This window comes from Asparagus officinalis, chromosome 8 (assembly GCF_001876935.1).
Source record: "Asparagus officinalis chromosome 8, Aspof.V1, whole genome shotgun sequence".
NCBI lineage: Eukaryota > Viridiplantae > Streptophyta > Magnoliopsida > Asparagales > Asparagaceae > Asparagus > Asparagus officinalis.
The window spans coordinates 895,071-916,967 of record NC_033801.1 but is presented as its reverse complement, the minus strand read 5'-3'; the positions used below and the strand labels follow the sequence as shown (position 1 = coordinate 916,967).

Below are 21,897 nucleotides of genomic sequence, written 5' to 3'. Positions count from 1 at the left end.
GAAGTGAATTGTCCAACTATATCTGACATCTACAGTAAATTAAGCCAATTTCACTGTTTTTCGCTGCGAAAAGTTGAGGGGCTGCCAACTCAGCGACGGTAATGCCAACTCAGCTACAGTAACCACACCTATTTGATCAAGCCGAACAGAGGAGTTGGGTGTAATACTGTAGCACCTGACATCTACAATATTACACCCCCAAAAATTGGCAAACAAGCAGAGGCCCGATTGACTCTCCCCTCTCTTCTCCGTCGTTTTGTGTACTGTGATTGTTTATTTGTAAGCATTTTCTTCTTCTTTTTCATATATAGAGAGATTATCATAACCACGGTGAACTTATTAAATTTCTACATGATAGGATCCAAGTGTTTTTTGCTAAATCTTGATACTGTGATATGTTGACATAATTTTTAATTAATCCTTAAAATGATTTTGTTTTCAATTCCTCGTTAGGAAAAAGAAATCTACAACTGTTCACTTTTTTCTCGAATATAACAATATAACATTGATATTTGGTGATTAGTTCCAAACGAATCAATTTACTAATATGATCTCTCAATTAATAGACTCTCTACCACTGAGCTACACCTAAGTACCGAAAACAACGGCTCATGCCTTCATAAAATTTTCATGCTCAGGGATATCCAATACCGCGATACACACTACTTAGTAGATACACAAGGTAAATGCATAGTCATGCGTCTTTCTTTTTTATATTCCATTAATACCCAAATACAATAAATACATCCGAAAACAATGGTATCCAAATTTCCAGATACATCAAAGTACCAATAGCAAAGTTTTCATATACAGAAGCATCATGAATGAGATATTACTACTACAATGCTGCTGAAAACAACCACCACTTCGTATCAAGAAGTTGTATTCAGAATTCTCCGACGATTTGGCAAACTGACCAACATCGCCTTCAGATGTGAGTCACAGTCAACCTTCAACGGAAAAAAAAAACAAGAAAATAAATGAATAAGTAAATGTCATATCAAGGAGAATTAAAGGGAGAGTAATGACGCAAAGAAACCCAATACCAAAGGATTCTGTTCCAATTCTGAAGCAGGTTTGCACCATAGAAAGTAACCTTGGATGCTGCTAATTTACAACAATACGAATGAAAGAGGAAATCACAGAATGAGTTGATGTACTAATTAGGGGACCACTGAAGAGCCACGAGCAGTGTTTCCTTTGATAAGTGGCGTGTCCTCGTTAACCGAAGGTTCAGTGTCACAATTTGGATCAGGGACAAGCATATCTTCTCTCTCTTTATAGCAAGCCCAAGTGACCATGTATAAGCTGCAAGTAATCAAAATTGCCCCAATAATGCTGCACACAAAGTAGCAATTGTAAGAAACTCATAAGAAGGACTATATCGAGAAATTTTGTAACGGATAACTCGAACTAAACAATTCTAAGGTAATCACATAATGACGTAAATTGGAGCTAAACCTTCCAAGAAAGACCGGGCTCCCGAGGAATATTGTTGATAAGAAAGTCGATATTACTGGTTGAAGAGGATTATAAAGAGCCACCAACGCAGGCCCTAGAATTTTATTAGACCAGGTTATTAGCCCATAACCGATAGCAGATGTACCAATTCCCTGAATAAAAGAAGGAAGATGATTCAAATGCTTTATCACCGTGTATGCCCATATAATTCAAAATCTTGAAACAGAGAGAGGAAAGAGCAGACAGCAGCGAAGTTTGTAAGGTGCTAACTATACATGTCACAGTTAAATGTATGAATACATGCAAATATAGGTCCTCCCAAAAAGAGGTTCTAGATAAAATAGATAACAGGAAATAATATTGTCTGAAAATAATGAAAGATTATAAAGAAGCAAGTGCACAAGTTGTGAGATAATTAAAAATGGGACAGGATGCAATATGCACGGTTAATAAGCATGATTCGTTTTACAAACATCATAGAAAATGGATGAAATATCTAAATCATATAGAAAATGCAAATTCCAAAAGATTATCATATGTTGCAAGTACTCTTTCCTGAGTTTCGTACTTTATATAAGTGGGGAAAAAAATTGCTAAGCAGAAACTTACAGCATAAAGAATGGCAATGATTTCAGATTGCGTAAAAGTCCAGTCCTCGTGACCATTGCTTGCAATTAATCCCGACAAGAGCATAAAGAACACCCCAAAGGCATATGCATTAGCAGTTAAAGATAAGCTGGCTGGATACTTCTTCAACACAGGAGCCTAAAATTGTCAGGCATATAAGCAATAGATGCAGGACAAGAAAAAACCGAAAAAGAAAAAGCAAACCGATGTTATAGATAGTAGATAAAACTTCTACTAAAGTAAATAACATTATTTGTTATGATATCCATATGAGGCGGTATTTGTAGGATATCCGCTTCATTACTCTCTGTTAGCGATTACAATAGTTCAACACTAAGAAGCTTACACGCCCTTCATTCATTTAAACAAAAAAGTGTCCTTTTAATACATCCAAATATCTTCATGTTTGGATAAGTTTTCATCCTCAAGGATATCCAGTCTACCTTGCAAGTGAAAGATGCAACACAGAATCTAAGTCTATCAGAAGGTTAAGAAAACATGTGGTTTGCTTACACTTACGAATTTTACTCTTTTATATTCTTTCTGTCACAACGTGTGAAAAGGATCAACTGAACTTGCTGAAAAATAATGTAGTTTCAGGATGCATCATGGACACACATAAAATTTTTCTATACAACAAAGAAGCATCAAAGATGAGGCGTACTATCACAAAAGTAATCATGTGTAGTAAGATCCAAATATGTAGTAAGAAAACATTGCTTCGACTTTCCTACCTGTAAAGCGAGATAAGCACCCATGCAGAAACAATTTGCAATTAAGCACAAAACACCAATGTGCCAGTGCGTAAGACCAAACTTAATCAACCGAGATGCTAACCACCCAATATCATCAGAATGGTGAGATATAATATTCACATTTTCAGTTGCTAGGTCTATGCTGCTCTTTCCAATTATAGATGGACCTCTATACACAGCCATCAAAATTGCACCAAAAACACAGACAGGGGTCCCTATAACCTTCAGACGGCCTTCAGTTGTAAATAAGTTGACTGTCTCAGTACTGCACCAAGTAAACTTCCAAAATGAGGTCTGACATGAAGAAACTCAAGATAATATGCAGCAACTTTAGCTGAATCATAAAATCACTCACCGCATAATTACAGCCAGGATAAATGTAAAAACTGGTATTGCAGGCTGAATAGCAGAAGCATAGGTTGGATTTGTGTAGTTCAAACCAATAAGAAATAAAAGCTGGTTGCCAAAGATCCTGGTATAAGTTAGACATTAAGATGACCAATCATTACTTAGGTATGAAACTGTATGTTATATATCCAGCCAATTGCAAGAGTACCAAGTAAAGAAGTCTGAATGATTTCCTACAGGATCTTACCCAATGAGCCCGAGAACAAAAAAGGATGCAAGGAGGCGAAATGTAAGTGGAGGACGGACCCTTCTGATAATTAAACAAATGCGTTAATTTACCACATAGATTTTCAAATCGACAAAAAACACATTCATTCAAGAAAAGGTTACATGATAACATGCATAAAAACATATCAAATCCAGAGCCTGCGTAGTTAAAGTCTTACAAAAAAATCTTTTTGAAGTCATTCCAAGCTTAGCTGGACTATATCTCATGCTCTTATATATGGACATAATCCAATACGAATTATTGTGAAGTGGCCATTTTAATTGATTGTCTTTACATATAAATAGTTTTCAAGCTATCATGTTCTCATAAATCTTCATTATTGTCAAACCAGTGATTATGAAGATTTGTCATGTCCTGATAAATCTTCATCATGCACAATGGATGCTTAATCCTGTTAGGATACACGCCAACAAGAACGCCTCAAACGGAGACGCAAAACACACACAAACGATCTTGGAACCACAGAATAAAACCAGCAAACACGAATTCAATCACAATGCTCACAAATATAATGTGGTTTCCTCTTACGGAGCTACTCCACGGTGCTACGACGACGCCCAATTCTTTTATATTCCTTTCAAGGTTATAAAGGAAAAAGATAAAAGAGAACACCCTCTTGATCAAGATACTCTCCAAGAATTCTTACAAACTCTCTCTCAAGATCTCTCAATGATATTACTTACATCTGTATAGTTCTCTTTCTCTCTCTATTACTGAGATACCTTACAAATCAAGCTTAGGGGGGTATTTATAAGTTTTCTCATGGGGGTAGGTGAACACTATTTGGGGTAGGTGAACACTATAGCACGGGGGTAGGTGAATACTGCTAATTTTTTGATGACAAGGCTATCCACTCTCTCAACAATCTCCCATTTGGAGAGTCTTCTCAACGAACTCTGTTTCTTGGTTGCATTATCCGGATATCTTGGTATCTTTAACGTCTTGCACGACCCTCAACTTTCTCAAAGGAGACCATATGATGTTGTACACAGCCTCACCTTCTCGAGCGGAACTGACTTGGTCAGCATATCGGCTGGATTGTACCTCGTATCAATCTTTACAAGCTTGAACTCGTTTTTTCTTTGCCATCTCTGTATGGCATGATGCTTCACATCAACATACTTGGTCCGAGCATGGAATGCGTCGTTCTCTAATAAGTGAATGATACTCTGACTGTCGCAGTGAATGAAGTATTTTTCAAATATTACCCCAAACTCGAGAAGAAAAGTTTTCAACCATAGCAACTCCTTTGTTGCCTCTGCTGCAGACACGTACTCGGCTTCGGTTGTCGACATAGCCACAATATCCTATAACTTGAACCTCCAACATATCGCTCCACCACTCAAGATGAAAATGTAGCCACTCGTGCTCCTTCTTGAGTCTATGTCCCCGGCGTAGTCTGTATCACAAAAACCCTCTAACTGTAAATTCACCCCGCGATACTCAAGACAACGGTCGGACGAGCATCTCAAGTAGCGTAAAAGCCGCTTGACCGCACCCTAGTGGTGCTTTCCTGGATTGCTCATGAAGCGGCTCACAACTTTCACTCCTTGTGCAATATCTGGCCTCGTGCACACCATCACATACATCAAACTCCCGACGACAGATGCGTATGGTATGTTGGCTATGAACTCATGCTCTTCAGCAGTCTCTGGTGTTTGGGTCTTCGATAGCTTGAAATGACTTGCAAACGGCGAGCCTACTGGTTTAGTTTTTTCCATGGCAAACTTTTTAAGAATCTTCTCAATATAGACCTTCTGAGACAACCTCAGCCTATGTGTTGATCTGTCTCTGATGATCCTCATCCTAAGAATCTGGTTTGCTGGACCCAGATCCTTCGTTTTGAATCTCTCAAAGAGACGCCCTTTGAGTTCCTTAATGCGGGCCAAGTCAGGCCCTGCAATCAACATGTCATCAATATAAATCAAGAGTATCACATAGGATTCACCATACCTCTTGATAAAGCAGCAGTGGTCTGTGTCGCATTTAAGAAAACTGTTCTCTATAAAGTTTTCGAACTTCATGTACCGCTGTCGCGGAGCTTGCTTCAGACCATACAAGCTCTTGCGCATGTAACACACGAGGCCCTTCCTGTCTCGTTCCTCGAAGCCCACTGCTTGATGCATATAGCTCTCTTCCTCCAAATCTCTATGAAAGAATGTTATCTTCACATCCATCTGTTCTAGATGGAGATCTCAAACTGCCACAATACTCAGCATACTCCGGATCGTAGTCAACTTGACGACGAGAGCGAAAACGTCAGAATAATCTATCCCTGCTTTCTGCTCATAGCCCTTCACTACAAGCCTCGTATTGTAGCGTCTCCGTCCATCAGCTTCATCCTTGACCCGATAAATCTACCAATTGAGAGCCTTTCGCCCTCTTAGAAGCTTTACGAGCTCCAACGTCCCATTCTTCGTCAATGATTTCATTTCTTCCTCCATGGCAGACTCCCACTCGCCCCGAGCTTTGTCGGTCTGTTGTACCTTCTCATAGCTCTCTGGCTCACCACTGTCAGTCAGGAGAAGATAAGTCTTGGTGGAAAGGTACCTCTCTGACACCCTCAGATTTCTTGGAGCTTTGCGAACTGCGATCAGCAGCTCTGCTAGATCCTGCTGCTGTGCATCCGACACGTTCTCTTGGTCTCCGTCTTCTATGCTGACTGGTATCTCACCGTCGTCCTCACTGTCAGTAATATCTGGGAAAATAGGGGGAGATAGCTGACTCTCACTCACCTTTTTAGTCTAGTACACCGCATCATCATGGAACATGACATCACAATTGCGCATCATCTTGCGCGCAGCGTGATCCCAGAAACGGTACACATACTCATTTCCTCCATAGCCGATGAAAGAGAGCTTCTTTGACTTTAAATCAAACTTTGACCGGTCTGCAGGATTGGTCATGACATAGACGTCTGTAGGCGTAAAATTTGATTTCCCAAAACAGGGGATTTCGTTTGTATTGATAAGAATGACTTATTACAAACTAATAAATCAAAGTTACAACAGAAGCGGAGTGAATGTCCTCCTTGTTTAACGTAGGGTCTTTGGTAGTGATAAGACGCCTCTCTCGGTTCTCGCACCGAGTTTGCTTCCCTTGAACGATCCGATCAAAGTTGCAGGCGAGCTTCAGTACGCAGTAGAAGCTCGTATTGATCGAGTTCGAGTTTCCGAGCTTGATGGCGATCAAGGTCGAAAGCTTGAAGAAGGTGCTACAGTGCAGGGTTTATGCAAAGAGCGGGTTGCCGATCAACTGAGAAGTGACCTAGTCAGCCGAAGAGCGAACCCCTCTCCCGTAGCTAGGAGAGGCTTTTTTTTTATAGAGAAGAGACAACATGATTACTCCCTTGAATCATGGGATGTGACCATGTACTGTTGAGAGATGTTATGCCTCTCACTTATACTGTGAACGACTGCTTGATGGGCTCGGAGCACTGTACTCCTTTTCTTCACGTTACGGGAAATGGGAAGGCCCATCACTGTACGTGACAACACAGCCGCCTAGTACTCTGGCGCGTTTGGCAAATTTGTTGATCGCCTGGCTGCAGGTAAGCTCAGCGCTTGAATGAACTAGACTCGTGCAGGCAGGTCAAGTATGCAGGCGAGTTTTTGATCGTCTGATCGTGCAGGCGAGTTTGGATTTGACTCGTGCTGACGGGTCAAGCACGAGGGCGAGCTTCGTTTGTGCTGGTGAACTCAACTCTTGAGTGAGCTCGACTCGTGCTGACGAGTCAAGCATGTGGGCGGGATTGAGCTCTTGATGGAGGGCTCGGCGATTAAAGCGAGCTTGTCCGGCTCTTCCGGGTGCGGGCGTACTCATACAGGCGGATTTTTATATCTTCCTATTGTCAAGGCAATTTTTATAGCCTACAACGTCACAACCAAATACTCGTAAGTTTTCTAGCTTCAGTTTCTTTTCGGTCCAAATTTCTTCAGGTATCCTATAACTGAGAGCCGCAGATGGCCCGCGGTTGATCATGTTGTTTGCTGTGAAAGTTGTTGTTTTCATTGCTATCGAATCTATTACAACTTTAGTCGTTACAATAAACTCGAATGAAATAAAAAGTTGATCTTTTTATAAGATCTCCTTACATAATGAAAATAAAAAAAAATTTACAACTTTATCAAACAAACGCAGAGATTGTTTATCGGCCTTCTGCTTGCGTGGGATCTTTGCCTGTGCCGGGGTTTATCCGTGGACCACCGTCGATCAAATCTGATTGCTGAAAAATTGGACAGAGCTTCGTCTATCCACGAGGGATCGAGAAAACCGTAGCTCTTATCTCGACGAAGCGAGATAATCACTCTTCTTAAGATTATCGCAACGGGATAATCCTAAGGAACGGATCCGGGAAACTGTAGATCTGACGAATCTCTCTCTCTTACGTTGAAGAACTCGATCCGATCTCTCCTCCTCCTCTCTGAAATCCGTGCACTTTAAGTCTTTAATCCGGCAGGGCTTCGCCGAGGCACGAGAATTCCAGATCTTGAAAAATGAGGGCCTGAGGCTTGTATTCAATCCGGCAGGGCTTCGCCGAGGCACGAGAATTCCAGATCTTGAAAAATGAGGGCCTGAGGCTTGTATTTATAGGCCCGGGGGAGTTTGGAGCGGTTAAAACCACCTAAAGGCCCAAATCTACGTTGGAGACACCCCAGGGTGTCTCCCCTTGATCCGAGACACCCTAGGGCTAGGGTGTCTCGGTTTGGGCCGAGACACCCTAGGGTGTCTCGGCTTTGGCCGAGACACCTTAGGGTGTGGTGTCTCGCTTGGCCGAGACACCTCGAAGTGTTGAGACGCCGCTTTTTTTTGTATGTTTGTTCGTTTCCGCCGTAACTTCTTCGTCCGAACTCGGATTTGAGTGGTTCGAAGTGCGTTGGAAAGCCGACAATGAGTTCTATCAGCCCCAATGGTTGGATCATCTGTATAATGAATGAGACACGAAGGGCATTGTTCCTTTTGTAAACATCACGAGGCTCCCGATTAGCCCGTACCTTCGTTAGTTCACGTAGTTCGTCGATTTACTTCAAGCGTTCATCGACATCAATCGAACTCCTGTGAACCGGATATTGACGTTCATCGTCGTTCCTTAACACTGAGCTGTTCGTGGAGACCTATAGGCAATTTTCGATGCCTACAGATACCCCCTCCAAAGCGTTCCAGACTCGTTTCTTTTATAGAAGAGGCTGGAATATTTTGGATGTGATTGGTCCAGCCTTCAGTCGGCGTAAAGGACCTGTAGCTAGCTTTAACTCTTGGCTCCTTCGATTTTCGGTCTATCCAATGTTTTGACGAATAGCCAAAGTCCTTCCGGCGCTGCGTTTATCGCTTGGCCATCGTCGGAGTCTCGAGTCTACCACCAATGAATTGAGTTTGGCTTGTGTCATTGAGTTGACTTTGAACTGACTACCTCTGTCACATTGTGCTGACTTAGGGTTTCAGATTACCGTATGTTAACTTTTTGTCGCAACGCGTTGAGTGGCGTTGGCCTAGGGTTACGCGTTGACCGACGTTGACCCCAGGGTTTCGAACGTCGAATGTTGACTTTTTGGTCGTAACGCGTTGAGTGGCATTGACCTAGGGTTACGCGTTGACCGACGTTGACCCTAGGGTTTCGAACGTCGAACGTTGGCTTTTTGGTCGCAACGCGTTGACTGGCGTTGACCTAGGGCTACGCGTTGACCGGCGTTGACCCTAGGGTTTCGAACGTCGAACGTTGACTTTTTGGTCGCAACGCGTTGACTGACGTTGACCTAGGGTTACGCGTTGACCGGCGTTGACCTTAGGGTTTCGAACATTGAATGTTGACTTTTTGATCGCAACACGTTGACTGGCGTTGACCTGGGGTTGCGCGTTGACCGGCGTTGACCCTGGGGTTTCAGATCGCCATTAACACAGTTTATACTCGTACGTTTACTGGAGTATGCACAGTTTAAGCTCTTAAGGTATTGGAGCATGGCGGTCCCAAATGTTGGGGCTGCAGGACCAACTGTTAAAGCTGATTCATCTGCATGTGTGGATCTTATCCTGAATTTGTTGGATGCTCAAGTCACGAGACCAACTAGTGGAGCTGGTGCGTCAATGACTCGTATTTATAGAATTTTTGACAAATTCTCAACCATCAACGGGTTTGATGAGCCTTTACCGACTACCGTTTGAGTCGGGCTAGCATGCGGATTGTTTAAGTTCGTTCCACATGTGACGTTAAGCTAAAAGAGTTAACCCTTTTAGTGCTACGATATTGAATACGTAGACTTCGTCTTTCTCATGGGAATAGACTACCCGGCAACGTGTGTTAAACGTAGACTTAGGATTTTTGGCAAATCCTCAGCCATAAACGGATTTGATGTACCTTTACCGACTACCGTTTAAGTCGGGTTAGCAAGCGGATTGTTTAAATCCGTTCTGCATGTGACGTTAAGCTAAAAGAGTTAACCCTTTTAGTGCTACGATATTGAATACGTAGACTTCACCATTGTTACGGGAACAGGCTACCCGGCAACGGGTGTTAGGCGTTGACTTATCCTTACTTAGGATTCAGGATAAAAGTCCCCAGACTCGGATTCTGGTGTATTCTTCAATCGGTAAAAGACTAAACCGGCAACGCGTGTTAGGCGTTGGCTTTTCCCTGCTTAGGCTTCGGGATAAAATTCCCCATGCATAAAAGGTATGGATTTTTGTTGCTACGATGCTGAATACGTAGACTCGGTCGTTTTTATGGGAACGAACCACCCAAGGATTCGGGATGAAAGTCCCCAGAATTATACTCTGGTGTCTTTTTCAATCGGTGAAAGACTAAACCGGCAACGCGTGTTAGGCGTAGGCTTATCTCTATTTAGGAGTTGAGATAAAATTCCCCGTGCACAAAGTGCACGGATTAGAAGTTGGGAATTGTGTCTTTTCTCAGAGTAAAGACGAACTGGAAAATGAAAGAGGAAGAATTTTATATTCTATCTTCCGGCACTGAAGAGGAAGAATTTTATATTCTATCTCCAGTTGGAAAGGAAACTCAAAGTGGGATCTCCACCCCCAGAATCTGAGATGATGAAACTAAGAGTGGGATCTCCACTCCGAGAATCGAAAAGATTCAAACGACCCTAACTTTTATAGGATTGGTCATTCGATCCAAAAAGAGTCCCTCATTTATTGAGGGAAAATTCCGATTTCGACCCTAACTTTTATAGGTTTGGCTGAAAAAGGAAAAGATGGAAGTCTTTCGTTTATCGAAAGGGATAACTCAATCTTAGTCCTAACTATCTGCAGGTTTGACTAAGTAAAGTTGGAGACAATCCTAACTTTTATAGGTTTGATTGCTCAATTGAAAGTGGACCTCTCGTTCATGAAAGGAATCGAGAGGAGAATCTGGTTGTGGCCCTAACTTTTATAGGTTTGACCAAGGAAGCAGTGAAAGTGGGAGGTTTGAGACGATCTTATCTTTTATAGGCTTGATCGTTCAATTTGAAAGTGGATCTCTCGTTCATGGAAGGAATCAAGAGGGGACTTAGGTTGTGGTCCTAACTATAGGAAGGTTTGACCAGGTAGACAGTGAGAGTGAGAGTACAAATCATAGTGGGGGTTTAGTGTTTATCACTTTGTTTGTAATTATCGGGTTATCCCTAAGAAAATTACATATAACCTATGTTACCCTGACATGGCCAAATTGGCCCCGTACCCGTGTCGGGTACGTTTTGGGTGCGGATCCGCACCCAAACGGCAGGGACACGGCGATTGAAGGCGTGAAGGGGAAAAAAGTTACGAACCTGAAGAGGGAAGGTAGTCGTGGGAGGAAATGACGATCTTCGAGGGACAACGAGCTTCAAGGGATGACGAGCTTCGAAGGAGGAGTCGACAACGAGCTTCGAGGGAAGAGTCGACGACGAGATTGGAGGGACGACGAGCTTCGAAGAAGTGAACGACGAGCTTAGCTTCGAGGGAGAACATTGAAAACCCTAGCCCTAGATCTCCTTGGACTCGGATCTGAAGGAGGAAAGAGGAGAGGAGCCGATCTCTTGGATCAATCTGAGGCGGCGGATAGGAGCAAAGAGAAAAGCTAGGGTTTTCTTTTATGTTTTAGTTAGAGGGATCTAGGAAAGTTGGGCTTGGGCTTGGGTTTGGGTCCAGGTTAAAAACCAGCTTGGACTTTGGTTTGTTTAAATAATTAGGTGGGCCATTTAACCGGCCTGAGTTTGGGTTTGGGTTTAAAGAGTGAGCTTAGTTCTCAATTTGAAATTAAAATAGTAAAATTGCTATATTTATTGAAATTAAACATAATAAAATTGCTATAGTTAATATAATTATTAATTATTAATATATATATATATATATATATGAGCCGTGTCCCCGTACCCTACTTTTTACAAATTTGCCGTGTCCCGTACCCGTACCCGTACCCGTGTCCGTACCCGTACCCGTACCTATGCAACCTAGCATATAACGTTCTTCTGGGAACTTCCTATTACATGAATCATCCACCCCCAGCTTCTTTCTTGGAACTGGGTCTGACTTTGTACTCCGTTACATGTCCGGGTTATCCTTAATAATATTAGCGTAACATTCTCCAGGAACTTCCCATCAACGGTAGGAAACAGTTTAGACTCATATACCTATTGGAGTATAAGGGAGCAGTTTAACCTCATATACCGATTGGAGGATTGAGAAGCAGTTTATACTCGTATACTCTTCGGAGTGTTGCCGTTCTTATTTGGCTTATCCTAGCTTCGATGAGAATCAGTTTATACTCGTATACTCTTCGGAGTGTTGAGAAGCAGTTTATACTCGTATACTCTTTGGAGGATTGAGAAGCAGTTTATACTCGTATACTCTTCGGAGTGTTGCCGTTCTTATTTGGCTTATCCTAGCGTTATGACGCCGGCTTCAACCAAGGTTTGGATGCTATTCTTTAAAGTAAAGCAAGTCTTGGTGGGATGAAGGATCCTCCTGTGGTACGCGCAGTACTTCGAATTTGCAGTATTGTCAGCTTCCTCCTGATTTATGATGGGCGACAGCTTGATCTTGTTGTTTTCAAGAAGGGTCTCGAAGATGGCTGGAATGTCTTCGTCCTTAAATGAGTACTCTTTTTGGAGCCTCGGATCCGAACTATTCTGCTGTCTTCGGGACTGTTGTTGCGACGTCTGATTAACGTCAACAACTGTTGTAGGTGTCTTCCCCTTATTATAGGAAACGAGACCCGGATTCAGAGGGTTAGTCATCGGTTGGCATCTTTCAACCTTCCTCCTTCTAAGGAATCGTTCGGCCTGCTCTCCGCGCGCCTTCAACTCTCTCCAGGTATTGAACGGCTCTACTCCCATAACGTCCAAGATATTAATGGACAAGTTGTTATGACAAGTCTGCAAGACGAATTCCTCCGTGACGGGATCCTTGCAGTTCATTGCCTGATTGCGAAAGCGTTTGATGAAGGTATCCACCGACTCTCCGTCTTTTTGTTTCTCATCGAAGAGTGTCCTGATCGACACTTCGGCGTCATCATCGAAGAAATGAGCGAGGAACATGCTTTCCAGGTCCTCCCAGCTGTTGATGCTTCCGGGCTTGAGGTGGCGATACCAATCGAAGGCGGGCCCGCGAAGGGTGCCAACAAATGACCGGACCATCAGAGGCTTGTTACCAGAGATCACTCCCAAATGAGACTTGAAATAGATCAGGTGCTGAGTGGGGGAACCCTTCCCGTCGAACGGCGTGAAGTTGATCAGGTTGAACTTCGCCGGATACGAAATCGATTCCCATTCTTTCGGGTAAGGACACGAAATGCCGGTCTTCTTTACCTTTTGAGCAGATATTAAAGCATTAATTTTGCTCTCGAGATCCTTCATCTTTTCGTCCTCGTCTATATCCTGTTTTGGATAATTTTTTAGAGGAATAATGCGACCACCCCCAGTGTTATCATCATTGGTGAGTCCACCCCCAGCGTCGTTATTTTTAGTGGGGCCACCACTAGCGTTGTGTTCATCCACATCTGAATCGCTACCTGCTTGGTTAGCAGCGCTGCGACGGATGGACTCACCTAGCTGATTCAATAAAGCTCGGATTTGTTGGTCGTGTATCTGTCTCATCTCCTGCATAGCCATTTCCATTTCGATTTTGAATGCTTCTTTCTACTTGGCTAGAACATCCTCAATGATTTTGGTTATTTGCTCGGTGTTGACCATGAACACTTCCCGAGCTTGTCCTATGCTAGACGTTGTATCGTCAGAGGCAATTGCGGAATAAGAATCCGAGAGTTCGTCATCGGAATGGATTCCTTCATGGACACCCTGGTAATTATTATGTCCAACGGTTTCTAGCTGAAGCTGAGATATTTATTGGGTTATTCCCGAACTGACTCTTCTTCCTGGAGAGAAATTAGGGTTGGAACCACTTGAAATAATCGGAGATTTTTCCTTATTGACCATGTTGATGGTAACTTCTGGGAATTCATCATCTCGAGCAACCGATCCTCTTTGGTGGAAACGTCTTGATTTGGGCTTCGTCTTTCCATCGGAGATTCTCTCGAATACCGAGATCCTCTGCGGAGCGGTCTTGGGGCAGCTACATGTTGATAATACTGTCCTGATAATTTTGATATACGGACAGTGAGAGTCCGCTTCCCGGGTACTTCTCTTTCGAGATTTATTCGTACCCCCAACCTGATAGTACAACTCATCGACGTTGCGGTCGGAGTAACCTATCGGCTAATTACATGGATTCTCAGGTATAACGCGTTCGTCTGTCTGACGCGTTTTCCTCTGAGTAAACATTGCCTTATTGGCGTCTACAGGAGTCACACTTTTAGAATCACACCCTTGTGAGGGTGAAACCTTAACGGGCTCCTGGTTTTCTGCACGTACCTCCAAGCGGGCTGTTGTAGAAATTAATTTATTAGGAGGTCGCGTACGACCCCCAGTCCGGATGTTTGCTCGAAGCTCCTTTAACGGTCTCCAGTTTTTCTTAACAAGCATTTTTCCTCGATTCTCGGGTAGGGCACCGACACGATCCTTCAATGGGATTCTAGATTTGGAGAGACTCACGCTGTCATAGGGCTTCACCAGAAGTGCGAGAGCAATAGGAGCGGGATCTGGAGTTGACAAAGGCCGGAAGGCAGCTTCAGATGTTTTTGCCTTAGGCGCTGATTTGGCTTTTGGCGCCCAAACTTGTTTGGATCTTGGCGATCTTTTAACTGCCTCTTCCTTTTGCATTTCCTGTGCTTTTCGTACAAGAGTCCGTGCATGCGCAAGCAAGGCGCGGCGCTTCTGGATTCGCTCCTCGAGAGTAGAGCGGGTTCTTTGGACACGAACCCATTCGTTAATTGGAGATCGAGAGGAGGATTCCGATGCTGGTCGTGGCAACAGATTAGCCACTTGGCGCTTTCTGAGCTCCAGATCTGCTTGGTAATGGAGTCCATCCATCTGATCCAAAGCCTTGGCGAATTGACGCGCGAGGTGTTGTCGTTTCCTTTGACGTGCTCTCTTTGATAGAGTTGGCGCGCCTTCAGCAGTCGACTCCTTAATCGTGAAGGAGTTCAGATCTGCAGATCTGGTCTCATTGGATGCCGGCGGACCGTTGCAAGGTACGACTGTAGCATCGGTTATGGGGAGATCGATTTCTTGGTTCTTCAGATCTGGAGACCGACGGATCTTCTGGGAGGATGAGGCCTTCCTGCACCTGCAAGGAGAGGCAGATCTGGAGGAGGAGGAGGAGGAGGAGACGTACTCCTCGAACTTTTGCTGGTCAAACTCGTATTCGACCTCTTCAGCCACGGGGATCTTGATCGTTGGCTGCGGCACGATAACCTCGGCAGCGAGGCTGTTGGCTCTCACTGTGGTCGCCAGTTTGTTTGCTGTGAAAGTTGTTGTTTTCATTGTTATCGAATCTATTACAACTTTAGTCGTTACAATAAATTCGAATGAAATAAAAAGTTGATCTTTTTATAAGATCTCTTTACACAATGAAAATAAAAAAAATTTACAACTTTATCAAACAAACGCAGAGATCGTTTATCGACCTTCTGCTTGCGTGGGATCTTTGCCTGTGCCGGGGTTTATCCGTGGACCACCGTCGATCAAATCTGATTGCTGAAAAATTGAGCAGAACTTCGTCTATCCACGAGGGATCGAGAAAACCGTAGCTCTTATCTCGGCGAAGCGAGATAATCACTCTTCTTAAGATTACCGTAACGGGATAATCCTAAGTAACGGATCCGGGAAACTGTAGATCTGACGAATCTCTCTCTTACGTTGAAGAACTCGATTCGATCTCTCCTCCTCCTCTCTGAAATCCGTGCACTTTAAGTCTTCAATCCGGCAGGGCTTCGCCGAGGCACGAGAATTCCAGATCTTGAAAAATGAGGGCCTGAGGCTTGTATTTATAGGCCCGGGGGAGTTTGGAGCGGTTAAAACCACCTAAAGGCCCAAATCTACGTTGGAGACACCCCCCAGGATGTCTCCACTTGATCCAAGACACCCTAGGGTGTCTCCCCTTGATCCGAGACACCCTAAGGTGTCTCGATTTGGGCCGAGACACTCTGTTATGGTGTATATGTCCGCTTCCGCTGTAAATTTTTCGTCCGAACTCGGATTTAAGTGATTCGAAGTGCGTTGGAAAGCCGACAAGGAGTTCTATCAGCTCCGATGGTTGGATCATCTGTAGAGTGAATGAGACACGAAGGGCATTGTTCCTTTTGTAAACATCACGAGGCTCCCGATTAGTCCGTATCTTCGTTAGTTCACGTAGTTCGTCGATTTACTTCAAGCGTTCATCGACATCAATCGAACTCCTGTGAACCGGATAGTGACGTTCATCGTCGTTCCTTAACACTGAGCTGTTCGTGGAGACCTATAGGTAATTTTCGATGCCTACACATGTATACAACAATATTTATAGAATCGGCCTAAAAACTCTTGGGCAATCAGGAGTGGATCCTCATACTTTTGGCGCGCTCCAAGATAGTGTGATTCATACGCTCCACCACTCCGTTGTGCAGAGATGTATCTGGAACGGTCTTCAGTCTCCTAATCTCATAGGATGAGCAAAAATTCTTGAACTCCCGACTGTAATACTCGTCTCCATTATCAGATTTTAGACACTTCAGCTTATTGCTTGTTTCGTTCTCCACACAGGCAAGTCACTTCTTAAAGATGATGAAACATCGGACTTGTGCTTCAAGAAGAACACCCATAGTTTTCTAGTAGCATCATCAATAAAAGAGACAAAATAAAGAGAGTTGCCAACAGATGGGACTTGTGCAAGTTCCCACACGTCAGTGTGCACCAACTCTAATTTTTATAATTTTGGAGTCGGTACGGTCTTGTTGAAGCTCACCTTCTTCCGTTTACCTAGGATGCAGTCCTCACAGAAAGTGAGATCGATCTTGCTCAGACCTGAAAGCCTCTCTATCATGGCCATAATCTGCATGCCCTTCTCGCTCACGTGACTAAGTCGCCGATGCCAAGTCATGCAGTCGAAGGATGATGATAATGCTTGTCCTGCGACAAGCAGTCGATCTTCCCATTGGCGATGTAGAGAGACCCCTCGCGTTTGTCGTGTGCTACTACCAAGGTACCCTTGGACACCTTCCAGTTTTCCTGCTCGAATGATACTCTATAATCGGAGTCAGCCAGTTGTCTGACTGATATAAGATTCCGCCTAAGATCCGGTACATGCCGAACGTCGTTCAGCGTCAAGGTGGTCCTACCCTCCATCTTGATGGTACAATTTTCCTTCTCGGAGATCTTGCAAGGTTGATCGTCGCCAAGATAGACTGTCCTCAAGTCCTTCTTTACGAAGGATGAAAGCAGCTTTTGTTGTGAGGTTGAATGGAAAGATGCGCCAGAGTCGATGACCCACACATCGCTCGTCTTCAAGAGATAGGAGAAGCGCATCCGAATCCGTCTCGTACATAAAATTGGTTGTACCGTCAGCCTTATTATCCCTTGCTAATGTTGGAACAGAAGATCTGCAGTCTCGTGCAAAGTGACCATTCTTTTCACATCTGAAGCATTTTCTTTCACCGTAATCATTCGGGTCCGGTCCTTTAGATTTCCCTCTGGACTTTGATTGGTCTCATCGTCCCCTACCCTTTTTCTGCGCACGCCCCCGTGCCTTAACATGCAGAGCACTCCCACTGCTAGAGGCCTCATCTCCTGAGACTTTGCGGCGAGATTCTTCATCCAGAATTGCTTCAATCACTGTGTCGAGCTTCATCTTGTCATTGCCATTGGCGTTGCTCACCACCATCATCATATTCTCCCATGAATCTGGTAGACAAAAAAGTAGCAGAAGAGCTTAGATCTCATTGTCGAATTTGAGATCCACTGCAGCAAGCTGTTACACCAGTCTGAAATTCGTTCAAAAAGTCCGTTACGCGAGCTTCTTACTATATCTTTAGATTGAATAGCTTCTTCATCAGGTACATCTTATTTGAGGCAGACGACTTCTCATACAGCGCCTTCAAGGCCTCCATCAACTCCTTAGTGGTGATCGCCTGCGAGATGTTGTAAGTCACATGCTGGTGAATGTTGAGCTTGATGGTGACAAGTGCTTTACGATCAAGCACCTTCCACTTATCGTTATCCATCTTCTCAGGTTTTCCTGCCTCTTCTTGGAGGGGTAGGAAAAGATCCTTCTTGTACAAATAGTCTTTTATCTGCATCCTCCAATATATGAAATTTTGGCCGCCGAACTTCTCTATTCGAAGCCTGTTGTCTTCAACTGTAGATCCTATGGCAAAAAATTCCATCTTTCCTAAACTGTATGCTTTGATACCACTTGTTAGGGTACACGCCAACAAGAACGCCTCAAACGGAGACGCAAAACACACCCAAATGATCTTGGAATCACAGAATAAAATCAGCAAACACGAATTCAATCACAGTACTCACAGATATAACGTGATTTACTCTTACGGAGCTACTCCACGGTGCAACGACAACGCCTAATTCTTTTATATTCCTTTCGAGGTTACAAAGAAAAAAGATAAAAAGAGAACACCCTCTCTTGATCAAGATACTCTCTAAGAATTCTCACAAACTCTCTCTCAAGATCTCTCAAAAGAGAACACCCTCTCTTGATCAAGATACTCTCTAAGAATTCTCACAAACTCTCTCTCAAGATCTCTCAATGATATTACTTCTCTTGATCAAGATACTCTCTAAGAATTCTCACAAACTCTCTCTCAAGATCTCTCAATGATATTACTTACATATGTATCTTTCTTTTTCTCTCTCTGCTACTGAGATACCTTACAAATCAAACTTAGGGGGTATTTATAAGTTTTCTCTTGGGGTAGGTGAACACTATTTGGGGTGGGTGAATACTGTAGCACAGGGGTAGGTGAACACTGCTGATTTTTTTATGACAAGGCTATCCACTCTCTCAACAAATCCAACATCAGTAAGTATCTAATTGATTGATCTGAAATTCAGTCAATGCGAAAACTTATAAGTAGCACGGGGGTAGGTGAACCCTGCTGATTTTTTGATGACAAGGCTATCCACTCTCTCAACAAATCCAACATCAATAAGTATCTAATTGATTGATCTGAAGTTCAGTCAATGCGGAGGGCTACATCAAGCTAACATCAAACTGTGAACATTCGCATTTCTTCGATCCTTTCCACAATAACAACCCCCTTTCCTTGCGGGTTGATCAAAATCATGTCCAAATAGATCCCATAAACCCCAAGAATCACATTTCAGTAATCATTTAACTTGACCATATCTACAAGGTAGAAATGCCCCTCTCTGACCTTAGTTATGCCTCAATATTCTTGTAGCTCCCTTAACAAGGTTTGAACTTTGATTTCACAAATCGAAGAATACAAATTGCGGGTATTTTGGAAATTCTACAACACAGCACATAAGATTTCCAAATACCCAACTAGAATACAACCATAAAATTCAGGAAAAAAAGGAACACATGACAAATATAGTATAAGAAAATTCAAGTGAAACCCATATGCTACCTCTCACGGAAGAAGGCAAGGGGAGCAAGGATAGAGATAGCAATGAGGTCTCTGAAGACGCAGAAGACAACTTGGTTCATGCCCCCAATGAGCGCCACCTTGGTGATGACGTGGTACCCGCCGTTGATGACCTGGACCAACGCCATGGCTGCGTGAGCCCTTCGAGCTTCTCCTCCAATTCCTCCACCCAATGAACCCATCATTGAATTCAAGCTACCCATTTGATTTTATTTATTTATTTATTTATTTATCCCTTCTTCTTTCTCTCGGGGAGAAGAGTAGAGGATAGGGATAGCGAATACTTGTGGGAGAAAAAGGACAACGAAATATTCATATTTGTAATCATGACGCTCAAATACCTTATGATGTATTATTTTAGCACTAATATATCCTCAATTAAATTTCGTAGGATTTATATATCGGAAATGAGAGATGGGTGCGTGATCCCATCTCGCGTGACAAATAGAAGGATTTTGAGTTACTCAAAATTAGCACGTTAATATCTTATATTTTGTAAACGTGAATGTTTTTTGAAAATTCTCATATAATATTTATTATATGATCTAATAACTTTATGTCTATGAATTTGGGTAGGTTTAATAGTAATTTAACAAATACTACTTGTTAAAAAAACTCTAAAATTAACATATGAATATAAATTTGGGAACTTTTAAATGAAAAATTTCATGTTTGCAAAACGTAAGGTATTAACGTGCTGATTTTGACCAACTAAAGTATATGAATGCTACAAATTAAATACAATTATTAAGGATATATAAATTCTAAAGGAGGTGGAAAAAGGTCTTTAAGTGCTATTTAGCCTACTTCTGGGATTTTGAAGTATAAACACAAAGTTTTATCCTCATTTATTCCGAGACCCATACACCTCAACGGTTAACTCTAAACCCAAAACACTTCCACTAAATTAGTTTTAAACTCACTTTGCATTTTAGCAGTTTGACATATGGTATTATTAGGTTATTATAAATTTCTATATATTGCTAACTTGTTATATTCTCTATAAATCCTCATAGTTTTCTGTATACTTAACTACGGGAGTATACGCCTATAGATAATTTAATGCTTCACTTTGAGGTTAAGATTGATTTCAGATAGGATTCAGTTTAAAATTAAATAGGGGATAAAATTCTGGGTTTATACATGGAAAACCCCATAATTTTTACTTGGCAAAAAATAATAATATTAGTTGTTAAGGAGGTGTTTGTTTGCATGCAAGTGAAAGATGAAAGTGAGAAAGTTACTTTCATTTAACAATTAAGGTGTTTGTTTTCATATAAGTGGTATTGCTACAAGGACCAAAATAAGGGACCCGAGGCATAGGACAGGTGAGGTGTCACCATCTGGTTGCATGATGCACTGTTCATGAACAGAGTGCATCATGCAACCGGATGGTGACACCTCACCTGTCTCATGCCTTGGGTCCCTTATTTGGGTCCTTGTAGCAACACCCTTCATGTAAGTGGTTATGAAAGTGAGATGCAAGAAAGTTATCACATATGATTTAATACAATTTTGACTTCCCCTAAAAAAGTGGTGAAGTCACATGAAAGTGACAAAAATGGTAACTAATTTAATTAAATAATTTTAATTATACTTTCTAATTAATCTTATTTTGCCACGTCATCTTCACATTGCACTTTCGATAATAATTTAATTTTTCAAACAAACACTGTATTTCACTTGCGTGCCGACATGGATGTAAAAGTCATTTGCAAAAAAAAGTAACTTACATATTTTAAATTTACTTTCAGATTGCCAAACATCCCCTAACTCGTAGATATTTTGCGGGTCACTACCGTGATTCCCTATTCATATCTTCATTTTTAAGAAGTCCACTTTCCTTTTGGATGTAAGCAAGAAATTTCTTCACATGATTCCATTCTATAGTATTGCAAACAACCAATTAAATTATTAAGAAGTGAATTTGCATCTGGTTGGAAGCTTATCTTCATTTATTATTCAATTAGAACCGACACGTGAAAAACGGTTTAAATTTAAGTAGAGCTAAAGTATTTTCTACATATTATTTTAAGCTTCAATCGAAGAAACCTAGTTGAAATGACACCTTATCTATCTCGTAGTTGACCTCAGAAAATTGGGTTTGGAAATAATTTCTCAACAAACTATGCAGGATACTCACCATTTAACAATTTATTCTTAAGATTGCATATTTACAAAATCTATAGAATGACATCCATGACATGTTTGGTAGAGTGGTGATTCGATGGCCTATAAATCAATATAAATAAATATCCATACAAATATTTTTCTTCTTCTTCTTTGGTTTGGGTGGAGTTAGGGGTTCTCAAAACATTAAAAAAAAAAGAATTATCTATAACATACCTTCTGTAGAGAATCGCATGAAGGAAAATCGCGAACATGCTATATTTTATAATAATAGTATATTAATAAAACATTCTGACTATAGGAACACAACATTTAGG

The 21,897-nt window shown here is 42.2% G+C and overlaps 1 protein-coding gene across 1 annotated transcript; it reads right to left on the bottom strand.

Moving 5' to 3' along the window:
- LOC109819803 (WAT1-related protein At5g45370-like) lies at positions 684-19,749 on the bottom strand. The gene is made up of 8 exons (XM_020385719.1): positions 19,433-19,749; positions 3,439-3,501; positions 3,199-3,315; positions 2,823-3,108; positions 2,071-2,226; positions 1,462-1,613; positions 1,047-1,338; positions 684-950 (listed from the first exon to the last, which is right to left on the bottom strand). The coding sequence occupies exons 1-7, from the start codon at positions 19,651-19,653 to the stop codon at positions 1,164-1,166; spliced, it is 1,170 nt and encodes a 389-aa protein (XP_020241308.1). The 5' UTR covers positions 19,654-19,749; the 3' UTR covers positions 684-950; positions 1,047-1,163.